The sequence below is a fragment of the Emydura macquarii genome, unplaced genomic scaffold (assembly GCF_026122565.2).
Source record: "Emydura macquarii macquarii isolate MOO-44397 ecotype Brisbane River unplaced genomic scaffold, CSIRO-AGI_Emac_v2 contig_212, whole genome shotgun sequence".
Taxonomy (NCBI): domain Eukaryota; kingdom Metazoa; phylum Chordata; order Testudines; family Chelidae; genus Emydura; species Emydura macquarii.
Genome location: NW_027130349.1, coordinates 3,346,809 through 3,367,239, shown reverse-complemented (window position 1 = coordinate 3,367,239; position 20,431 = coordinate 3,346,809). Strand labels below are relative to the sequence as shown.

Genomic DNA, 20,431 nt, shown 5'->3' with positions numbered 1-20,431 from the left:
CAGACCTGGCAAAGGCAGATACCTTTCCAGTGGTTCACACTGTCTGAATGTGGCCCAATACCTGAAAATACTGAAATGACTGAAATACAGGAGAAAAGAGACAAAGGGTGGGATCCACAAAGGTACTTAGATATCTAATGCCCATTTTTAGGCACCACTGAGATCCAGAAATCTCCTGCTCAGCTGCTATCTAACCTTATAGGTGACTAAACTCACTTGGCACCTAAGTTTTTGCCTCTGGACAGGTGAACTGCAGCCTCACTCCTGGGTACCAATCTCCTCCCTAGAGCATGCCCACTGCTGCCCCACTCTAGGCAACCAGATGCCTAAGAGCCAGAGTTATTCACAAACGAGGAAAGACAGGCATTCAATCACCTAAGCTTTAGTAGGAGCCCAATCCATTAGATATCTTCTGAGCACATCTACTGGATCAGGCCGCTCAGGCTAGTTCATACAAAACAGCCTGGGGGGAAGGGATAGAGAAAGAAAAGGAGGACCTCAATTATAACCGTTAGCCAAGGGGACAGGGGACTCACCCAGGATGTCGGACATCCTCTGGTTCAAATCCCCCCCTCTTCCTGATGGGGTGAAAGCTACCTCTGAAGTGACTGCTCTAACCACTAGGATATAGAATCATTCTAACTCTTTTTCTGGCTCAATTAATATTTAACTATTCAACTGTTTTATTAAAGTGGATCGGCTTCAATAGGTGAGATTGAGGGACACTCCCAGCAGACTTTTCCATACCCTAGGGGTCAGGGCACTCAACTGAGAGATGCCCAACCCAGTTCAAATGTCTTCTCCCCGTCAGGTGCCTATCTCCGAGAAAGGAGCAGGGCTTAGCATACACCCCCTCTGGTCAGCATCTCACATTAGCTGGGGAACTGCTTAAGCTAGCCACAGTTCTGGCTTTTTGTGGATCACATTCTTAAGTGCCTACTTGTCCCCAATCATTATACAAAGAGTCTATGTACCTAACTCAAGCTTTGTTTTCTAGGCATCTAAAAGTAACATTTTCTAGGTGTCTAAAAGTTAAGTGCTGTGCTGCTCAGCTCTGCAACACCGAAATCCCCTCATGGATCCCACCATTAGATCCTTAGGGAAATAAGGGTAAACATATTTAGACAAGGAAACACTTTAACTTGTTATAAAGGTTTCCTTGTTTTCTAGCTAACCCCCACTTAATAGGAATTAAAATTTCATTTACCTTGGTTTGGCTGCATGTTCATGTTTGGTCTGGGACCATAGTTGCCCATAGGCTGTCCTTGACTCATAGTCATCTGATTCTGCACTGGTATGCTTTGTGAAGATGGCACTGAGTGATTATAACCGCCCATAGACCCATGGCTACTTGAAGGCATGTTCATGGAACTGTTTGTCATATTGAGCTGATTAGGCCCAGGTCCTTGCATAGGCATATGGTTGGGTCCTTTGGAGAGAAAAAACATGTTATGTTAAGTACCATTAAACAATCAACAGCAGTCACAACACTAATTATATTATGTACATTTATTAAATGATGGGGTTGGCTTATGATTTGTTGACCTAATTAAATCATAAAACAGAGTTTGCAATTGTTCCTCTATGACTTTACATTATCTCTTGTATAGTAGCTGAAACGATTAAAATAAAAGTTGCAACCCATCATTCAGGCTTCCTTAAATCCATACTCCGTGCAAAGCTAACCCTTTTAGCACTTAGCTCACACACACCTTTCATTTCAACACATCTCTTCCTGATCAGTACAGGAGCAGAATCTCTAGGTTCAGGAGCCTGGCTATGCAGGTTTTAATTTGTTCACACTAGCCAACCTAGATATTCTTTTGAAACTGATATTTAATACTTGAGAAATAGTAAATACTAACCTTCATACAGTGCAAAGAAACACACAGACACACACACCCCCCACATGACTATAAGCATATTTAACGTTAGGTTCTAACATCAACTCTATAGCCAAAATCTTGCAAGTATATTTACAGATTACAGAAATTAACAGTTAACCTCTCACCACTGCTCCCAGTGAAGACCCAAAGGATGAACAACCTGGTCACACACCCATATGGCCAGTTATCTCTCTTCACCCTTTACTCCTCCCTTCCTGGCAAAACAGGTTGGAGTTTGATTGATCTCTTGATTATACCCACTCTCAATGGATATTTTAAAAAGAGCATAAACATGACAGCTTGGTAGGACACCATCTGATCAGCTGACCTATTCTTTTAGCTGGGAGATGCGAATTAAAGCCCCTTTTCTCCCTAGTTGAGTATCAGCTGTTCACATGCTAAATATTTATACTTCATAACTGCCTCTCTATGATGGCAGTGGAATACAATTTTATTTTGTATAGACTTTTTCATATAGGTTTTATCACCAAAAACTTTATGCAGTATTAAATAATACAGTTATAAAATTAAAATGAAAAAATATAAGCAGAGAGAAAAGAAACAGGCAAGGGAGAAAATAAATTTTCTTATCTAGTATGAGAGTAGAGAAGGTGATGAAACCAGGAAGGCTTATGTAGATGACAGGCATCCTAAGAGGGAAGTCTATCACAGTGGTTCTCAACCAGGGGTATATGTACCCCTTGGGGTATGCAGAGGTCTTCCATGGGGTACGTCAACTGATCTTATTTGCCTAGTTTTACAACAGGCTCTAGAGCCTTGCAGCAGGACAGCATGAGTCCCGCAGGACCCACTGCCATAACAGCCGGAGAGGGATAAAAATTCAACAAAATGCAGAAACAAGTGGGAGTGTGTATTGCAGGACGGGACGAGAACAGGATTAAAAAATAGCTCTCCCGCGCTGCAAACATGAACAGCCCCTGATCTCCAGCCACCCAGCTCTGAGGACAGCAGCGCTACCAGCAGTAGCGCAGCAGTAAGGGTGGAATGGTATGGTATTATCATCCTTACTTCTGTGCTGCTGCTGGCGGGGACGCCGCTTTCAGAGCTAGGCGGCTGGAGAGTTTAAGTGAGGTGAAACTTAAGGCTATGCAAGACAAATCAGACTCCAGAAAGGCACACAGTAGTCTGGAAAGGTTGAGAACTACTGTGCTATCATACTACTTGTATAAGATTATGTGATGGGACAGAGGGGAGGCCAACGCTACACAAGCTGAGTGGGGAGTGTAGGATTGGCAGATCTATAAGTAGGCTACATCACGGCTAAGTAAGCTTAAGACTTTCAATGTGAAATAGGCTGCATAAAGGATATAAAAGAGAGCAATTTTGAAGAATTGGTCCTAAAAGAAACCTAGAACCTAGTATTTTTCTATATGTTTGAAACACATCAGCATTTATATGTCTGGAGAGCCAGGTCTTGGCCAAGGAAACACAGCTGCAATAGTCAAAGTCAGAAGAAATTAAGGCATAGATAAGGATTTTAGATGACGCAGTGTTCACACAGACAGTGTTACAGAGGCTGTTACTGGCAGATTTGCAAACAAGATGCATAAGTAAAAAAATGAAGGTCAAGGATCATACACAAACAAAAAGGGAAGGAAATACAGAAACTCATCCTTGAGGTGAGCTTGTCATCTGGTTGGTTGATTGTTTTTGTGTGCTTGCTTGCTTGCCATGTGCCTGCTTGACTGAAGTTTATAGTGTATTCGGTTTGGGGGGCTGTGTGCTGAGCCAAGTGGCCTGCGAGGCAAGCTGGACAGCTTCCTGACAAAACTCTAGCCTGCTCTTCTTTGATTCCTAATGACTTTGGGATCCCTAGACGAGGGGGTCAGGGATAACTTGGGGAGAACAGCAGTTTAAAAAGCCAACTCCTATGCAACCAGAGGAGCTAGCGAACAGGAGAATTTCATGAGGGAGTTTAGACAGGGCACATGAGAGCGAGATACACCTAATGACCATTCTCTAAACTTAGGCCAATACATGCCCCCTTCAAAACAAAAACAAAAAAAAAAGCCAAATTAAAAAACCTCCTGCAAGAGTAAATATAATGCAGGCAGATGTCCAGCAGCAGACTAGGGGCTATCTAGTTTATTGCGCGGAATGCAGCATATATGATTATCTACCTTGTAGGCAGGGAGCATGTATGTGCATGTAGTGCAAGCAACTCATGGTCCTCTGCCACTAAATATGAGCCCTTGAGACCAGAGTGGCTGAACTGGAGAAGCTAAGGGAGACAGAGATGCACAAAGATGAGACTTTCTGGGACACAGTAGAATGGTCCAACCCCCACTCTGAAAGCCTGCTGTTGAGAAGGATGAAAGTCTCAACAAAGGAGAACATCAAGCTGGAGGAGAGGGAAACCATTCCATAGTTGGGACTCTCCTTCCAGATAGTGTCATGATATCCTCTTGCACAGAGGATCTCTCTGGGGAAGGAATCCCTGTTATTACGAAAAGACAGGTAATAGTAATGAGGACTTTGATTACTAGAAATATAGATAGTTGGCTTTGTGATCAATGGGAGAACCGCATGGTGAATTGCCTGAAAGATGTGAAGGTTGCGGACCTCTTGAGACCTCTAGACAAACTCATGGGCAGTGCTGGGGAGGGGGAGGTAGTTGCGGTACATGTAGGTACCAATGACACAGAGAAAAGACGTCCTGGAGACCAAAGTTAGGCTGTTTAATCTCTTACCTAAGTCCAGGATTTCCATGGTAGCATTCTCTTAAATGCTTCCAGTTCCATGCTCAGGGCCAGTTAGACAGGCAGAATTGCAGGGTCTCAATGTGCGGATGAGAAATGGTGTTGGGAGGAGGAACTTAGGAACTTTTGGGAACAGAGCAGCATACGCAGGAAGGATGGGCTCCACTTAAATCAAAATAGAACCAGAGTGCTTGCTGGTAAATTAAAAAGGTTGTGGAGGAGTTTTTAAACTAAAGGCTAGGGAAATGCCAACAGCCACGGAGGAGCACACAGTATGGAAAGACATATCCCACAAGGGAGGATTTATTAAGGGGACACCATGTCCTAATAAAGAGGAGAGGACAGAGGGTGATAAAGTATAGGTAAGAACTGAAGAGAAAAACAAAAAACAGTCCCATTCAATTACATCCCATGAAGACAGACAGACAACTAAAAATTGACAAATTTTATAAGTGTTTGTATACAAATGATAGAAGTCTAAATACTAGGATGGGTGAACTGACAGTCTGGCATTAAATGAGGATACTGATATAATAATCATCACAGCAACTTGGTGGAACAATGATAATCAATACCAGGGTACAAAATATATAGGAATGACAGAGTAGGTCGCGCTGATGGAGTGGCACTATATGTGAAAGAAAGCATACAATCAATATTGTAAAAATATCAAATGAACTGAACAGTACCACAGAACCTCTATGGATTGAAATTCCATACATGAATAATAGCAGTAGGAATATACTATTGACCACCTAACCAGGATGGGGACGGTGTTTGTGAAATGCTTAGGGGGACTAAAGAGGCTACAAAAACAGAAAACCCAGTAATAATGGGGGATTTCAACTATCCCTATATTGACTGGGTACATATCATCTCAGGATGAGATGCAGAGAAAAAATTTCTAGACACCATTAATGACTGCTTCTTGGAGTAGCTAGTCCTGGAACCCACAATGGGAGAGGCAAGTCTTGATTTAGTCTTAAGTGGCACACAGGATCTGGTCCAAGAGGTGAGTATAGCTGAACTGCCCAGTAATGTTCATACATAATATAATTAAATTTAACATCCTTGTGAGGGGAGGGAGGCGAGAATGCCAAAGAAACCCACCACAGAAGCATTTAATTTAAAAAAGTTGATCTACATAAAAATAGGGAGGCTAGTTAAATGGCAATTAAAAAGGAACAGTCACAAGAGTGAAATGTTGCAAGCTGCATGGAAACTATTTCACACACATAACAGAGGCTCAAACTATATGTATATCCCCCCCAAAAAAACCAAAAAAACAAACAAACAAACAAAACAAAAAACAGTAAGAGGACCAAAAAAATGTCACCATGGCTAAACAGAGTAAAAAGAAGTGGTCAATGACAAATGGGTATCTTTATAAATAGGAAGTCAAATACTACTGAGGAAATTAGAAAGGAACAAACTCTAGCTAGTCAAGTGCAAACATATAATTGTGCAGGCCAAAAAAGAACCTGAAGAGCACCTAGCAAAAGACACAAAAACTAACAGCAATATTTTTAAAGTACATCAGAAGCAGGAAGCCTGCCAAACAATCAGGGGTGCCACTGGAGGATCAAGATGCTAAAGGAGCACTCAAGGAAGACAATGCTCTGGTGGAAAAGCTAAATGAATCAGTCTTCACTGCAGAAGATGTGAAGCAGATTCCCACACTTGAGTCATTCTTTTAAGGTGACAAATCTGAGGAACTGTCCCCAGAGTGAACAGATAATAGAGGAGGTTTTGGAACAAATTTTATGTTAACTAATAATAAATCACCAGGACTGGGTGGTATTCACCCTAAAGTTCTGAAGAAACTCAAATATGAAACATGTAACGCATCGCTTAAATCAGCCTCTGTACCAGATGACTGGCAGATAGCTAACATAACCCCAATTTTTAAAAAAGGCTGCAGAGGCGATATGGGCAATTACAGGTCATTAAGCCTAACTACAGTACCAGGCAAATTAGTAAACTACCAGGTTGAAACTAGAGTAAACAGAATTATCAGACACATGGATGAATATGATATGATGGGAAAGAGTCAACATGAGTTTTGTAAAGGGAAATCATGCCTCACCAATATATTCAAATTCTTTGAGGGGGTCAACAAACTTGTGGACAGTGGCAATCCAGTGCATATAGTGCACTTGGCCTTTCAGAAAGCCTTTGACAAGGTTCCTCACCAAAGGCTTCTAAGCAAAGTAAGCAGTCATGGAATAAAAAGGAAGGTCCTCTCAGGGATCAGTAACTAGTTAAAAGACACAAAACAAAGGGTAGAAATAAATTGTCAGTTTTCAAAGTGAAAAGAGGTCAACAGCAGGGTCCCCCAAGGATCAGTACTGGGACCAACATTGTTCAACATATTCATAAATGATCTGGAAAAAGGGATAAACTGTGAGGTGGCAAAAGTTTGCAGATGATACAAAATTACTCAAAATAGTGAAGTTCAAAGCGGACAGTGAAGAGTTACAAAGGACCTCACAAACCTGGGTGAGTAGGCAAGAAAATGGCAAATGAAATTCAATGTTCATAAATGCAAAGGTATGAAAACTGGAAAATATCATTCCCAACTATACATACCTAATGAAGAGTTCTAAATTAGCTGTTACTATTCAAGAAAGAGATCTTGGTAATTCTGTAAAATATCTGCTCAAAATGCAGCAGCAGCTAATAAAGCTAACAGAATGTTCCAAACCATTAGGAAGGGATAGATAAAAAGACAAAGTATCAGAAATGGTCTTTATTAAATCTATTGTACACTCACACTTTGAATATTGCTTGCAGTTCTAGTCACCCCATCGCAAAAAAGATATATTATAATTGGAAAAAAGGACAGAGAAGGGCAACAAAACATTATGACGGGTATGGAACAGCTTGCATATGAGGAGAAGTTAAAAAGGATGGGATGTTCAGTTAGAAAAGAAGGAATGGGAGGAAACGATAGAGGTCTATAAAATCATGAATGACATGGAGTAAACGGATAAGCAAGTGTTATTTACCCCTTCACAACACAAAAATGAGGGGTCACCCAATAAAATTAATAGGCAGCAGGTTTAAAACAAAAAGTATTTCTTCACACAACACAGTCAACCTGTGGAAATCAATGCCTTGGGGGTGTTATGAAGCCAAAAGTATAAGTGGATTAAAGAATTAAAGAGCTAAAGAATTAAAAAGAATTAAATAAATTCATGGAGGATAAGTCCATCAGTGGCCATTAGTCAAAATGTTCAGTGATGGAACCCTATGCTCTGGGTATCCTTAAACCTCTAACTGCCAGAAGCTGGGACTGGACAAAAAAGGGATGGATCACTCAAACTGCCCTGTTCAGTTCATTCCCTCTGAAGCATCTGGCACAGGCCACTATCAGAAGACAGGATACTGGACTACATGGACCATTGGTCTAAACCTGTATGGTCATTCTTATGTTCTCATGGAACTGTGTTTAAGGACGCTCCTCTTGCACCAAAAAAAGTAAAGCCGTAAGTTTTCTTGATGTGGCAGATAGAGATGATGGAAAGGATGAAGTCATTAAAGGTGTCAGATATGTGCAGTGTAATACCATCACTACAAAACAGATATCTTCTTTATCTTTAGCCTTAGCTAAGTGAAAAGACAGGAGACTCAGAATCAAGCTCTTGTAGAGCTCCATAAAAACAGGGGTTCATGGCGCAGAGGAGGATCCACCGGAAACACAGAAAGAATCATTTGATAAGTCAGAGTGTGGAGAGGATCCACCATGACAACACAGAACCAGACAGGCCTACATAATTATGTCTCCAAGAAGATCAAGCAGTCCAGCTTGTTTAAAGGCTGCACTGGTGACAGACAGAACATGGAGGTTGTTTCATTAGAAAAAAGGAGGTCATCAGTAACTACACAGTTGAGACAGATTTCAGTGTCTGAGACAGTGGCACCCAGATGTGAAAGAAAACTCAGAAGATATCGTACTTGAAATTATCATAGGAATGACAGAAGGCTACTTTCTCAAGTGCCTTATTGACGGGAAGGATAGAGATAGGATAGTAGTTAGAAAGTCATGGCCTAGGAAGCTTTTGTTTGCTTTCTTTTCATTTAAAGAAAAGTGTTGTCAATGGTAGGTCTTCCTGAGCCCGTAAGTTGGTGTTTTAAGGGTATGCATTCTATTTACTTCAGGTAAGTCTGTCAATTCTTGATCATTTTTCCTACAGCTCCCTTGGTTTTGCATGTTCTTTAAATGTGTACTGTATTTGGACTAATTATCTCTTAGATTTTTTAAATTTTGTATTTGGCTTCTATTACAAAGTGTTTATTGGGTACTTATTCTGAGATATCTAAATATATAAACTCATGTACACAAAATAAAGTAACTGAAAGCATGTGTGTCAATTATTAAAGGTTTGAAGATAGGGAAACCTCCACAGCATTTTAAAAAAATAAATTTGCTACATTTCAACATTGTACATTTAATATGATTTTTCTGCCTCTCTTTCTCCAAGGTGTAGGAAAAGTTATTCAATGTCACCCTCAATATTAGAAAATGGCTCATCTTAAGCTGTTTATCTTCACATTCTTAGAGACGATTTCACAGAGAAGAAAAGAAACAGACTTTTTTTTAAAATAAAGGAATATGTTGTGACAGAGTAAATTAAAGCTTAGTTGGTAACCATATTTAAATCTTCTCTCTTATTGGGTGAATACACAAACAAATTTATTTACCTTTCACATATTTTCATAAGAGCTCTTTCTGTACTCTACCTAACTGGCAAAAGATGTAGGTTTAAGCAGTAACATTTTCCCCTTCATTCTGCAGTGAAGTCACAATGCTGACATTGTGACAATGATCTTTTTCAAGGAAACAGATTACTATCATAAACACAGTATTATGACTTCACTAGAGGCTCAAGAGACTGAATTGTGAAGGACTATGCTGTTTTTAATGTGAGCAGATGGACACTAGGAGAGGCAGGAAACTCCCCAAAGAGAATCCCTCCGTTCCACTTAAGAAGTGAACATCATCATATATGACCAAGCAGAAGAGGTCTCTACTGCCAAATGTGGCCTGTGCTAGAAATAGATGATTTAACTAAATTGTGTTCCACACCCCCACATATTACACGTCACAAAAGGACCGCTTCCCCCTCTCTGGAGGCTAGCCAGCCACTTTTCTCAAAAAGAAATCTGATCACTATCAGATCAATTGAAGCCTAGAGTTGAGGGGAAGCTAGGGACTTGTTAAGTCTGATAGGAGCTGGAGCAATCGCAATATCTTTACCCTCATGTTTTAAATTCTGTTTGGTTTTTTATTTATCTATCTGTAGAGCTTATCCCTGTGCTTGTTTGAGAGGGGTGAGTCTACAGGGAACCTCTGATGGCAGCTTCATTTTTCTGGAAGAATCATCATCTTCGAGAGCTTTGGTCTGAAGAGCTCACTTGTATCACTTATGGGGAGAACTGAACAAAGAGAATTCTGGGAATATAGTTTTTAAGTTAAAAGCTAACCTAGGAGAAATAGGCACTAGAACTTTATGAGAGTAAATTCTGGGAAGTGGACTCCCTATAAAGAAGCAAGCTTTTCCACGTTCCCTACATTCTCATCTTACTGCTGTCAGGAGCAGTTATCTTTGTAGTCTGGACTGGTGCAGTGTGGAATTTTATCATCTTATTTCATTGCTTTGTTTTTCTACTTCTCAAGCACTGACTTTTTATGTCATCTTGTTTTGCAGTTAAAAATTTCTTTAAATTTACACCTGAAACAATGATCTTCAAGCAATTTCTTCACAAATTCCTTAACGTTCAACATGTCTTCATTAATACAGGGAATACAGAAAACTAGTTGAAATTATATAATTTTCTATAAAATGTGTTCCATTTTTAAAGCTTATCCCAGTTTGAAACATTCTCTAAGATATATTTACTTTATTACTCTCTCATTATTTAGCTATGATGATTTTAGATTCTCTCTTTATGGAAGCATTTGTATTCCTTCAGCCACAGGCCAATACCTTTCCCCAATAAGCCTTCTAAGCCAACAGTACTGCATGGTTTCAGACAGACTAAATTTAGCCAGTTCTGTTCATCAGAGGAATGCTGTATGTCAGCTACATCAAAGCCCAAGGGCAGCCTGATAAACACTGAATACAGGTCACGTAGCTCTGTAGCTAACAAACTCTAAGAGAGCTTGTACTCGGGGGCATTCAAAGCAGTTTTGTCATCAACAATCTAGTATCCCTTGAGCCCCCATGTCGTTTCAGTTGCTAAGCAACGCTGGTGTTAATGTCTTAGAGGAGAAAAACTTACCAGGCATCTGGCCGTTCATCTGGTTCTGCATGTGTGGTGCAGGAGGGCCCCCACCTACCATAGCATCTGAAGACATGTTGTGAGAACGTGGAGGTGGGGGAGGGCCACTCTGACTCATCCCTCCTGGACCCATAGGCATATTCTGTGTGGGTGGCTGAAAGGAGACAGTTTAGTCAAACAAGAGAAGCAGTTAGTCTGACAAAAATATTATGTGTACATATGGTACAACAGTTGCCTATATTGTTAAGTGGGGTATGAAGGAAAGCACTGAAAAGCATTTCTTGTCTCTTCTGATACATTTAACTCTTCAATATTAATTTTAGTAAAACATTTAATATTTTACATAATGTATTAGACACGCAGCATTGCAGCATTTTTCAGCATGGCTATTAAATAAAACAATACAAACCAATGCCTCATTAAAAAATTATATCAGAACAGTAAGATTTTTTTTTTTAAACGCAATTAACCCCCATACCAAACCACCCCCCAAAAAGAGCATTTTAAAGAGCCACCCCTTTATATATGTCCTTTCAAAGCAGCATTTGTTTGATATAAAAACAAACATTCTATAATCCTCTCTCACCAACAGTTCCTGGTGCTTCCACTGCTGATTACTTTTTTACTGTTACAAAAATAGATGAATGCTCCTAAACGCTGAGAGCATGCCAAAAATCTGCACTATTACAGAGCAGAACTGTGGGTGTTAAAAGGTCTGAGATCCCTTCTTTTCTCTCCCTCTAAAGCTCTGAAGGCCTAGTTCATAATTTTGTGCCGAACACCCCCTACTGACTGGAAGCACATTAGTGCTAGTCTCCAAAGGTCCAGAGACAGCTGCCTAGGAAGGAGGTTTATGGCAAATTTCCTAATGAAATTGTGAGGAAAATAGCTGAATAACCTTGAAAGTTCAGAGAGAGAGAGAGAGAGAGAGAGAGAGAGAGAGACACACACACACACACACACACACACACACACACACACACACAGAGAGAGCGAGCGCAAGAAAAACAATTTACATGAGGAGGCATTCAACACTGGACTCTACTCGGGGCTGAATGAGGGGTACATCACTGCTGCTAGCCAATTTCACTGTCCCACACAACACTTAGGAAACATATTAACCCCCTTGTACACCTCAGCCAAATGCCTTCTGTGGGCTAAAAATGCTCTCGACTATGAGAGGCCTAAGGGTATGTCTACACTGATGGCAGCAAAGTCATCACAGTCAGATCGACTTATCTGGATCAACCGAGTGGTCAGTGTAGACCCGCTCAATCGATCAGGAAGTTGATGTACTAAAACCACCTCTTCAAGTGGTGTAGTGCTGCGTCGACGGGAACGCACAGTGCAGTGAAGACACCACGCAGAACAGAAGAACAGCTGTCGACGGGAGTTACGCAAGCTACTCTGCGTAGCTTCGTAACTCCCGTGGACTGCCATCGAATGCCAGGTAAGTGTAGACCAAGCCTAAGACTCTCTCATCTGGGGCTCCCTAGATGACCACCACCATACCCCATGTAGGCTACCATGCTCTGAGGCACGCTCTCCTGTGACACAGGTATGCGGTTATTTTGCCAGATTCTCTTTACAGAAAGAAACAAAAAGGTAACCAAGGGGTGACTTCCTGGGGGTTAATTCCTCTGCAGCCCTCTCTTTCCCTTCACTATATCTATTCATCAGGACATTCAGAAGAAGATAGAGCTGGAAGTGGTCACTGGCTTAAAAAAATGGATATAAGTAGCTACCCCTCATTTTTCAGAGAAGAGGGCAGTTAGTTTTTTCACACTTTATTTAGGAAGTCTGCTAAAATTCTTCTTTCTAGACAGATATCTCTGCACCCTGGGAGGCCAGCACTAATGTACTTCCAGTAACCAAGAGGAAGAAAAAAGCAGTGAAGGAGATGGCTTCCCTACTAAGACCCTTCTCCTTCCTCTATAATGACAAAGAAGCAAAAAGGTGGTCTTTCACAACCAACTTACCTCCCACTGCAGCAAAAACAGCAGGAGGGGGTAACGAGTGCAAAGCAGTTACCATTCTACTTGATCTTCCTCCTCTATTAAAGAAAGGGGAGGAGGGAAGGCCTCTTAGGTCAGTTCAGGCTTCCTTCTACTTCAAGAGGCTGACCTTTACTCACTAGCAGGTTGTGGAACTCTTTCTGAATCGAGCAAACTTCCTAAAAAATATTTGACGTGGATAGACACAAAAGCAGCAAATTTAAAATTTTATTTTTCATTTTATTTTAGATGGATTGATTTTTTGGAATATGTGGGGCACCAAGATAGTGCTCATTGGCTGTGTATAAATAGCTGCAACCCAGAGCATAACATAGGGTATGTCTACACTAGAAACGTAAGTCAATCTACATTAGGTCAATTTACAGCACCGCATGTCCATGTGACCCTCCTGGGGGTCAGTGGTGTGCATCCTCACCAGGAGCACTTCCACCAACCTAAGAGGGGCAGTGTGGGGAGCTGAGAGTCCAGTCTCTCAGCTCTGCTGGTAGCTCCCTGCTAGGATCCTGGCTGTACCACAGACTCCCGGGCTCCCAACAGGACACCCAGGGCTTCTCACCTCCCTGTCCCTGCCAGCACGGCACTTATATTGGCAGGAGGAAGGCTTTAGCGTAGACACTGACATAATTAGGTCAACGTAAGGCAGCTTACCTCGACCAACTGTGTCATGTAGACCAGTCCATAGTACAGGAAGAGCTCTCTCAGGGCAGTGCCAAACAGAACCACAAAAGTTAGAAAGAACAAACAAACTATGCCATTTTTTTCCTGTTAACACTTTCCCAGATAAAGATTAACTTTTTCTCAATCTTTTTAATTCCAACTGTAAATCATTAGCAAACTTAATGCTTATGCAGCACTTTCAGGATGAAGATTATTGTCAAGCTAGACTATAATTAAGAGTGAAGTGCTGAATTCCTTGTGGTGGCATTTGTAATATAGCTGAAATATAACAATAGCCACAGAGGTCTGCATACCTCTAAGCAAGAAAAAACTGATAGGAAGGCAAGGGGGGGAAAGCATGGCTAAATCACAAGGTTCCCAAGACTATTTGAACCAAATAGTTACAGTACTTCAGAAAATGGAAATCCTACTCTAGTGAAGCCAATAGAAAAGATCATAAAGATATAAACTAGAACGGCTAAGAGAAAATTTGAGAAAATAATCAAGGACCCAAAACCTTATACATAAAGAATTATATCAGAAACAGGACCCAGTGAAAGAACTAGAAGATTCACTGGGAGTTACCAGGAAGTTAAGGGATCAGTTAAGGAAAATAAAGACATAGCTCCTCTGCAAGCGGATTTATTTGCAACAGTCTTCATCACAGAAGATACTAGGGAAAATGCACCTCAGACCCATTCTTTTCAGAAGAAAACAATGTGCTACTGTCAGAAATTGAAATGCCAGGAGGAGATGCTAGAGAAAAACTGCTAAATGAAAGTGCAATAACAGAACCAAATAACATTCATTCAACAGTTCTGAAGGAAGGAAGTCAAGAATTAAGTGTCCAAGCTGCTAACATAAACAATCTCTCATTACAATACACTACTCTGTCAGTGGACTGAAAGGTAACATGCGGTATAGCTATCTTTTTAAAAAAGGCACTACAGCTGATCCTAGGAATTGCAGACAGGGTGAGCCTTATACTTCAGTATCAGCTAAACTGACTGAAATAATTAAAAACTAAATTAGAAAACACCAAGATGGACACAGGATAAGGACAATTTAGCACAGCTTCTATAGAGAGAAATCATGTCTATCTAATCTACTAAAATTCTCTGAATGTGTCAACATAAAAAGTGGATAAAGGAGAACTAACTGACTCCATTTATTTAGACTTTCAAAAAGCCTTTAGCAATGTCCCTCACAAGAGTCTACTGAGGAAACTAAGTAGTCCTGATGTGCATACAGTCATGGATCAGAAATTGGTTAAGAACAGAAATAAGTGGTAAATTTACAACATGGAAAAAGACTACTAGTGGGATGCACCAAGGTTCTGTAGAACTGGTGTTTCATCTATTTAATAATGTAATGAAAAAAGGGGGCATATAGCTGACAAAATTTGCAGATGATACAAAATTCTTTAGATTATTCAACTCTAGAGAGGGCTGTGAGGAAGGAATAAGCAGTATGATGGCAGATGAAATTCAATATGGATAAATATAAGGTAATGTACATTGAAAGGAATTATTTGAGCTACTCAAATATTGCAGGATTCTAACTTTCCTGTAATTACTCAGGAAAAAGACCTGGAGATCACTGTAAACAACTGAGTGAAAAACTGCTCAAAATGCAGAGGCAATCATAAAACAAGAAAAGAAAACGTTAGATGTATTAGGAATGGGATAAGAAAATAATTCTGAAAAAATATAAAGCCATTATATTAATTAATGGTAGCCCTCATGTGGAATACTGCATTCAGTTTTGGTCACCCCATCCCATAAAATATATAAGAGAAACAGAAGAGCTCCAGAGATAGGCAACAGATGATTACAGACTTGGAAAATCTTTCATATGAGAAGCGGTTGAAAAGATTGATTGTTAAATTTAGAGAGGAGACAAATACAAAGGGATATGATAGCAATACAATCTAATGAATGATACAGAGCAGCTAAATCAGGAACTCCAATTTACCCTTTCATAGCACAAAAGGGGACATTCAGTGAAACCAAAAGGAAACAAAAATATAACTGAAAAAGGGAAATTCCTTTTTATGCAATGCATAAACTGCCTGAGGAACGCATTGACAAAGTATTAAGAAAAAGAGGTAAGTAGGATTCAAAAAACAATTACACATGCATACAGATAATGATAACACAAAACCTCATACTTCAAGGCACAAGTCAACCACTAACTGATGGGGATTAGGTCGAAATTCCCCCTGCAGATATAATTATCCATTATGGGGTTTCTAGCACATTCCTCTGGAGCATCTGGTACTGACCACTGCCAGAGGAAGGATACTGAACTAGATGGACTACTGGTCTGATCTACTATAGCAACATCCATGTCCCTGTATGTGATACTACAAATAGTGGGACCTTATTTAACAGGTAGCCAACTATTTTCCAGCCTCCTTCAATAATAATTTAACCAGCCATCAGACTAATACTATTAAGTATTAAACCTTTTTGCTTAATATTAAGCTATAAGCTTCTGTTTTTTAAAACATGATGAAATTTACATCATGTGGCTTCAATCCTTCTTTCACAAGTTAGGTCAACTATAAGCATCTTGACCACCTCCAGTCAGACAAACACCAACACACCAAATAGAAAGAACTTATTTTAAATACAAATTGACTTCACATTATTAAATTCTGAAACATTAAACATCTTCCAAGTTAATTAATTTTATTTCTTTGAAAAACACAGACTGGCTCAACATGAAGCCAAGTCACTTTCATACTCAGTCTTAGTGTAAGTTCATACTAAGAGGAAGTTCAGATCTGGAGAGAATAAGGGTGAAAGCAGCTTGGCGTGAAAGGATTTTTTCAAGATTAAGTGCAGAAAGGAATGAGAGTCCATGTTGATTTTATTCCAATTACAAATTGGAATGAAATTCAGTATTTTAGGATACAGTTCTATTTTAATTATACGACAGCAGTAAATTAGGGAAGCCAAAGTCATTCTGAACTGTGCCCTCATGCTAACAGTCATGCAGCACTTTTCAAAGCTGTAGTGAGATTTTCTTCAAGGTTCTAATACAGGAGAAAATTAAAGCGGAAAACAAGTGCAAATCTAGAATTTTCTGTTATGACTCTCACTCATATCAACCAGAATTATTATATCTTTCCTGCCATCAGTAAAGGACAAAAGACTTGTTTGCAGAGCATTGACCAAGTCAAACAAGGCTGAGACATTTATTTATTTATTTAGCCTTTGCTTATTACTGAACCAAGAAATAGCTGAGACATAAGACTAACTCTAGCAGACTTTAGAAGGGTTAAAAAAATGTAGGAGAGGAAATATGCATTGCTAAATCCTGCTAAAACACTTTATTGCTAAGCTATAGGGTATGCAAAAACATATTTTAAAGTATTCTTTGAAATACTTGTTCTTCCTGTAACCCTTTTAGAGTTTTTTTATTATTATTATTTTATATGCACTGTAAACAAATATTTTCCCATCTTTCTCTGGGCAGAAGAGAAATGGAACTAAATGAGGATTTAATAATTTTCTTATTTTTCAGGCCTCTGAAGCACAATTCTCTGTAATGTAAGATTTCCCATTCCATGAGTTACCCTAACCTGTAATCTACTGTTAATATTGTAGCCTCTGTTTATTCTCTTGATAGGTGGCAATGGTATCTGCAGAGCACTTAGTGAGGTGTGAGAGCTGGAGATAAAATGACAAAAGGACTAAACTACTGAGATTTGAATCAGAAAGAAATGTAAATGTGGTTATGTTTATATGCTACTTTCAAAGAAAAAACAGGATCTTCTTGTAGGAAGTGTTAAAGAAAAAACAGCATCCTTTTTTTCAGAATAATGTGATTTGTTTTCATATAACAAGAAGCATTTGTAATCATACCTAGCTCTGAAAATGTTTATAATTTAACATAATTTATCATCACGCTGCTGGTGATAATCTGACTGAAAAGTTATATCAGTTGTGACAGCAGTAGTAAGGAAATCCAAAGTAAGAATGACAACCAATTTCCAGACTGCTTTTATATTAATACTTTTAATATTAAAAGAGAACTTTGATGTAATACTTGGATAGAATGTTCAACATGTACACAGTATATTTCATCATTACAATCAGTTGACCAACCCGAAGAACTTTAATATTAGAATACTTTTAATGTTTGCAGAACAACCAGTTCTGCTGTTAAAAACAATATGAAATCAGGATAGCAACTGGTTATATTTTAGGCTCTAATCTGCTGTTAGATGCAGATGTTATGAATACAATTAACATAAGATATTTAATAAAGCTTCCTTTAAGACATTTCTATTTCTACAGACAATAAGTTAACTTAGGGCACACTTGAGAATCAACACTGGATGTATGTGTGGATGTTCTATGGCAGCAGTGAATAATGGATGGTTCACTTCTGTTTTTAAAAAACTGGTCTTGTCCCCCTAGAATATTGAATTGGGAGAAAACTTGGACTGCCTCCAGATCAGATGGCATTTCCAAACAATAAACCTGTTTTTAAAAAGGCTTTCTTCAAGACACATAGCCTTCTTGATGCCCCAAGAAGAAACTACATAGTTGCAGAGCAGAAGGTGCTTGGTTTAAGGCTATTACTGAGTTTAAGGCCTGATCTATACATAAAAGATTTGTCTGCATAGGGATGTCAGGTGCTTGGGGTGTGTGGCAGAAGCAGCATGTGTGTGTGGCTTTGTCATAATAGCCATAGTCTAGATACCATTGTACCAGTAAAGAAGGTCTTTTGCTAGTACAGTTCATTTCTTTCAGGGAATGGTATAAACTATACCAACAAAAAATGTTCTTTTACTGGTATACAATGCAACTCCCCTGGGAGGGTTTGCCTGTGTAGATATACTGGCACACCTCATAGCATAGATAAGATCTAAGATACCAGTAGAAAGATTTATTGTGCAAACATTTTGATATTGTGGAAGACTCCATGATTGCTTCTGAAGAATTTGAGATCACATAAGACAGAGCATGGGAATTAGATTTAAGACAGTGATCTGGAATCTCAGTGATTAGAGAAAACAAGGCTCTCTGAAGCAGAATGGACAAACTGCTGAATCCTGGGAGTCCATGGTACTCCTGAGCTAACTCATGGCCTGCATGATGAAGGTTTGAGATTTTTAAAAACCTCAGTGGCCCAATTCTCCACTTTACACCAGTGTAACTCCCTTAGTACCAAACAGACAGGCCTGCATAAAATGGGGATAGCACAGTAGGTAATCAGGCACCAAATGGTAAGATGAAGGGCCTACTAAACTCAGTTTACAGGCATCTTTGTAATGTTGCTTACAGCCTTGTTTTTTAAAAATGTCTTCCAAAAGTCCTTTACCGCTCATAGATTCATTTTATGTCTTGACATGATAGGAGTTTTGCTGTTTGCTGGGATTAACAGATGCAGTATTCTCCCTTCACACTCAGCCAAAGGAATCCGATGGGTCGTTTGTAATGAACTGGTTCTCTTTTGAACACCATACCCAAACCATAAATTTAAATATGAAGAAGTCATAAGGAATTAAAGGTTTTGACCCCGGTAAAAGTGTTAAATCATAAACTACTAGAAACATGAAATATCTGGGAAAAATTACTGTAAGTGATCTGCTGCTTTTAGAATGGGATCAGCTGGCCATTGTGAACACACTGGCCCCTCAGCAGGATTTGATATGATTGGACTATAGCCTGGTGCTTGAGGACTATATAAAGATAGAATTAGTGGTTCCAGCCATATCCAGGAGCTAGTCAGTATGTCGCAATAAGCAATTGTGTGTCATCAATAAAAAGTTGAAATGTAGTATCCCACCTGGAGAGATCATGGCTACATGTTATGCAAAATAAATACAAAATCTCTTAATGAGATCACTTCTAAACACAGGGGGAATTCAAATTCAGTCTCTGCTCTGACAAAATGCTTGCTTTTACTATAGTAGCACCTTGAATATACCAGAGTTCTCATCCTCTGTCTCATCAAGATAAATGTGACTGTTGAGTAGAAATAGTTTGTATAATGAGGCTTACCTCTCAGTTTTCGTTATCACTTTAGCACTGAGTGAAGCGGGTGGAGGAAGGAAGTGAGCCAGTTTAAAAATCTTACATTAAAGATGCTCTGATCATTCTCAGCTTTCCCTCAGATCCTAAATGTTTTCTTAATTACTTGATTTAAAAAATTATCTATAGAATTAAATCATATAGCATCAACATAAACACAAGCATGAGCCTTGATTATTGAAATATCCTGAGCAAGGCTGCTCCATCACTTGCTTGTTCAGAACACAATAGGAAAACTGCTCTTTGTTTTGAACTATACTTATATTTTGCCCATCCTAATTTTTTTAACACTGACTGTTGCTAACTAGCAGCATCTAACTTACCACTGTAGGTTTTTAAAGCACTTAACAGTATTGGTAGTTGCATATTCAAGAACTGCTCCGTGGACTCTGTATTGATGAGAATACACATATTCACCACCATCCATCACAGTAATATGTAGGTACATTTCAAGGCCTTTCCTTCCTTTTTCAAAAGATGAACTCATTCTTTGTGCAGATTATGTTGGGAATCATTAGAAAAGGGATAAACAAGACAGAAAATATCATATTGCCTCTTTATAAATACATGGTACACCCCAGTCTTGAATACTGCATGGAGATCTGGTCACCCCATCTCACTTGGAAAAGGTACAGAAAAGACATGGTGTAGCTTCCATATGAAGCGAGATTAATAGGAGTAGGACTTTTCAGCTTGGAAAAGAGACGATGAAGGGGGGATATGACTGGTGTGGAGAAAGTAAATAAGGAAGTGTTGTTTTCTCCTTCTCATAATACAAGAACTAGTGGTCACCAAATGAAATTAACAGGCAGCAGGTT

The 20,431-nt window shown here is 39.3% G+C and overlaps 1 protein-coding gene across 5 annotated transcripts in view; it reads right to left on the bottom strand.

Moving 5' to 3' along the window:
• The window catches only part of SS18 (SS18 subunit of BAF chromatin remodeling complex), a 57,828-nt gene that overhangs the window by 26,818 nt on the left and 10,579 nt on the right, over positions 1-20,431 (bottom strand). For all 5 annotated transcript variants that reach the window (XM_067546414.1, XM_067546420.1, XM_067546434.1 and 2 more), the window contains 2 exons: positions 10,892-11,045; positions 1,208-1,429 (listed from right to left, as the gene is read on the bottom strand). In XM_067546414.1, coding sequence (XP_067402515.1) covers positions 1,208-1,429; positions 10,892-11,045 — 376 coding nt within the window. The remainder of the gene's footprint in view (positions 1-1,207; positions 1,430-10,891; positions 11,046-20,431) is intronic.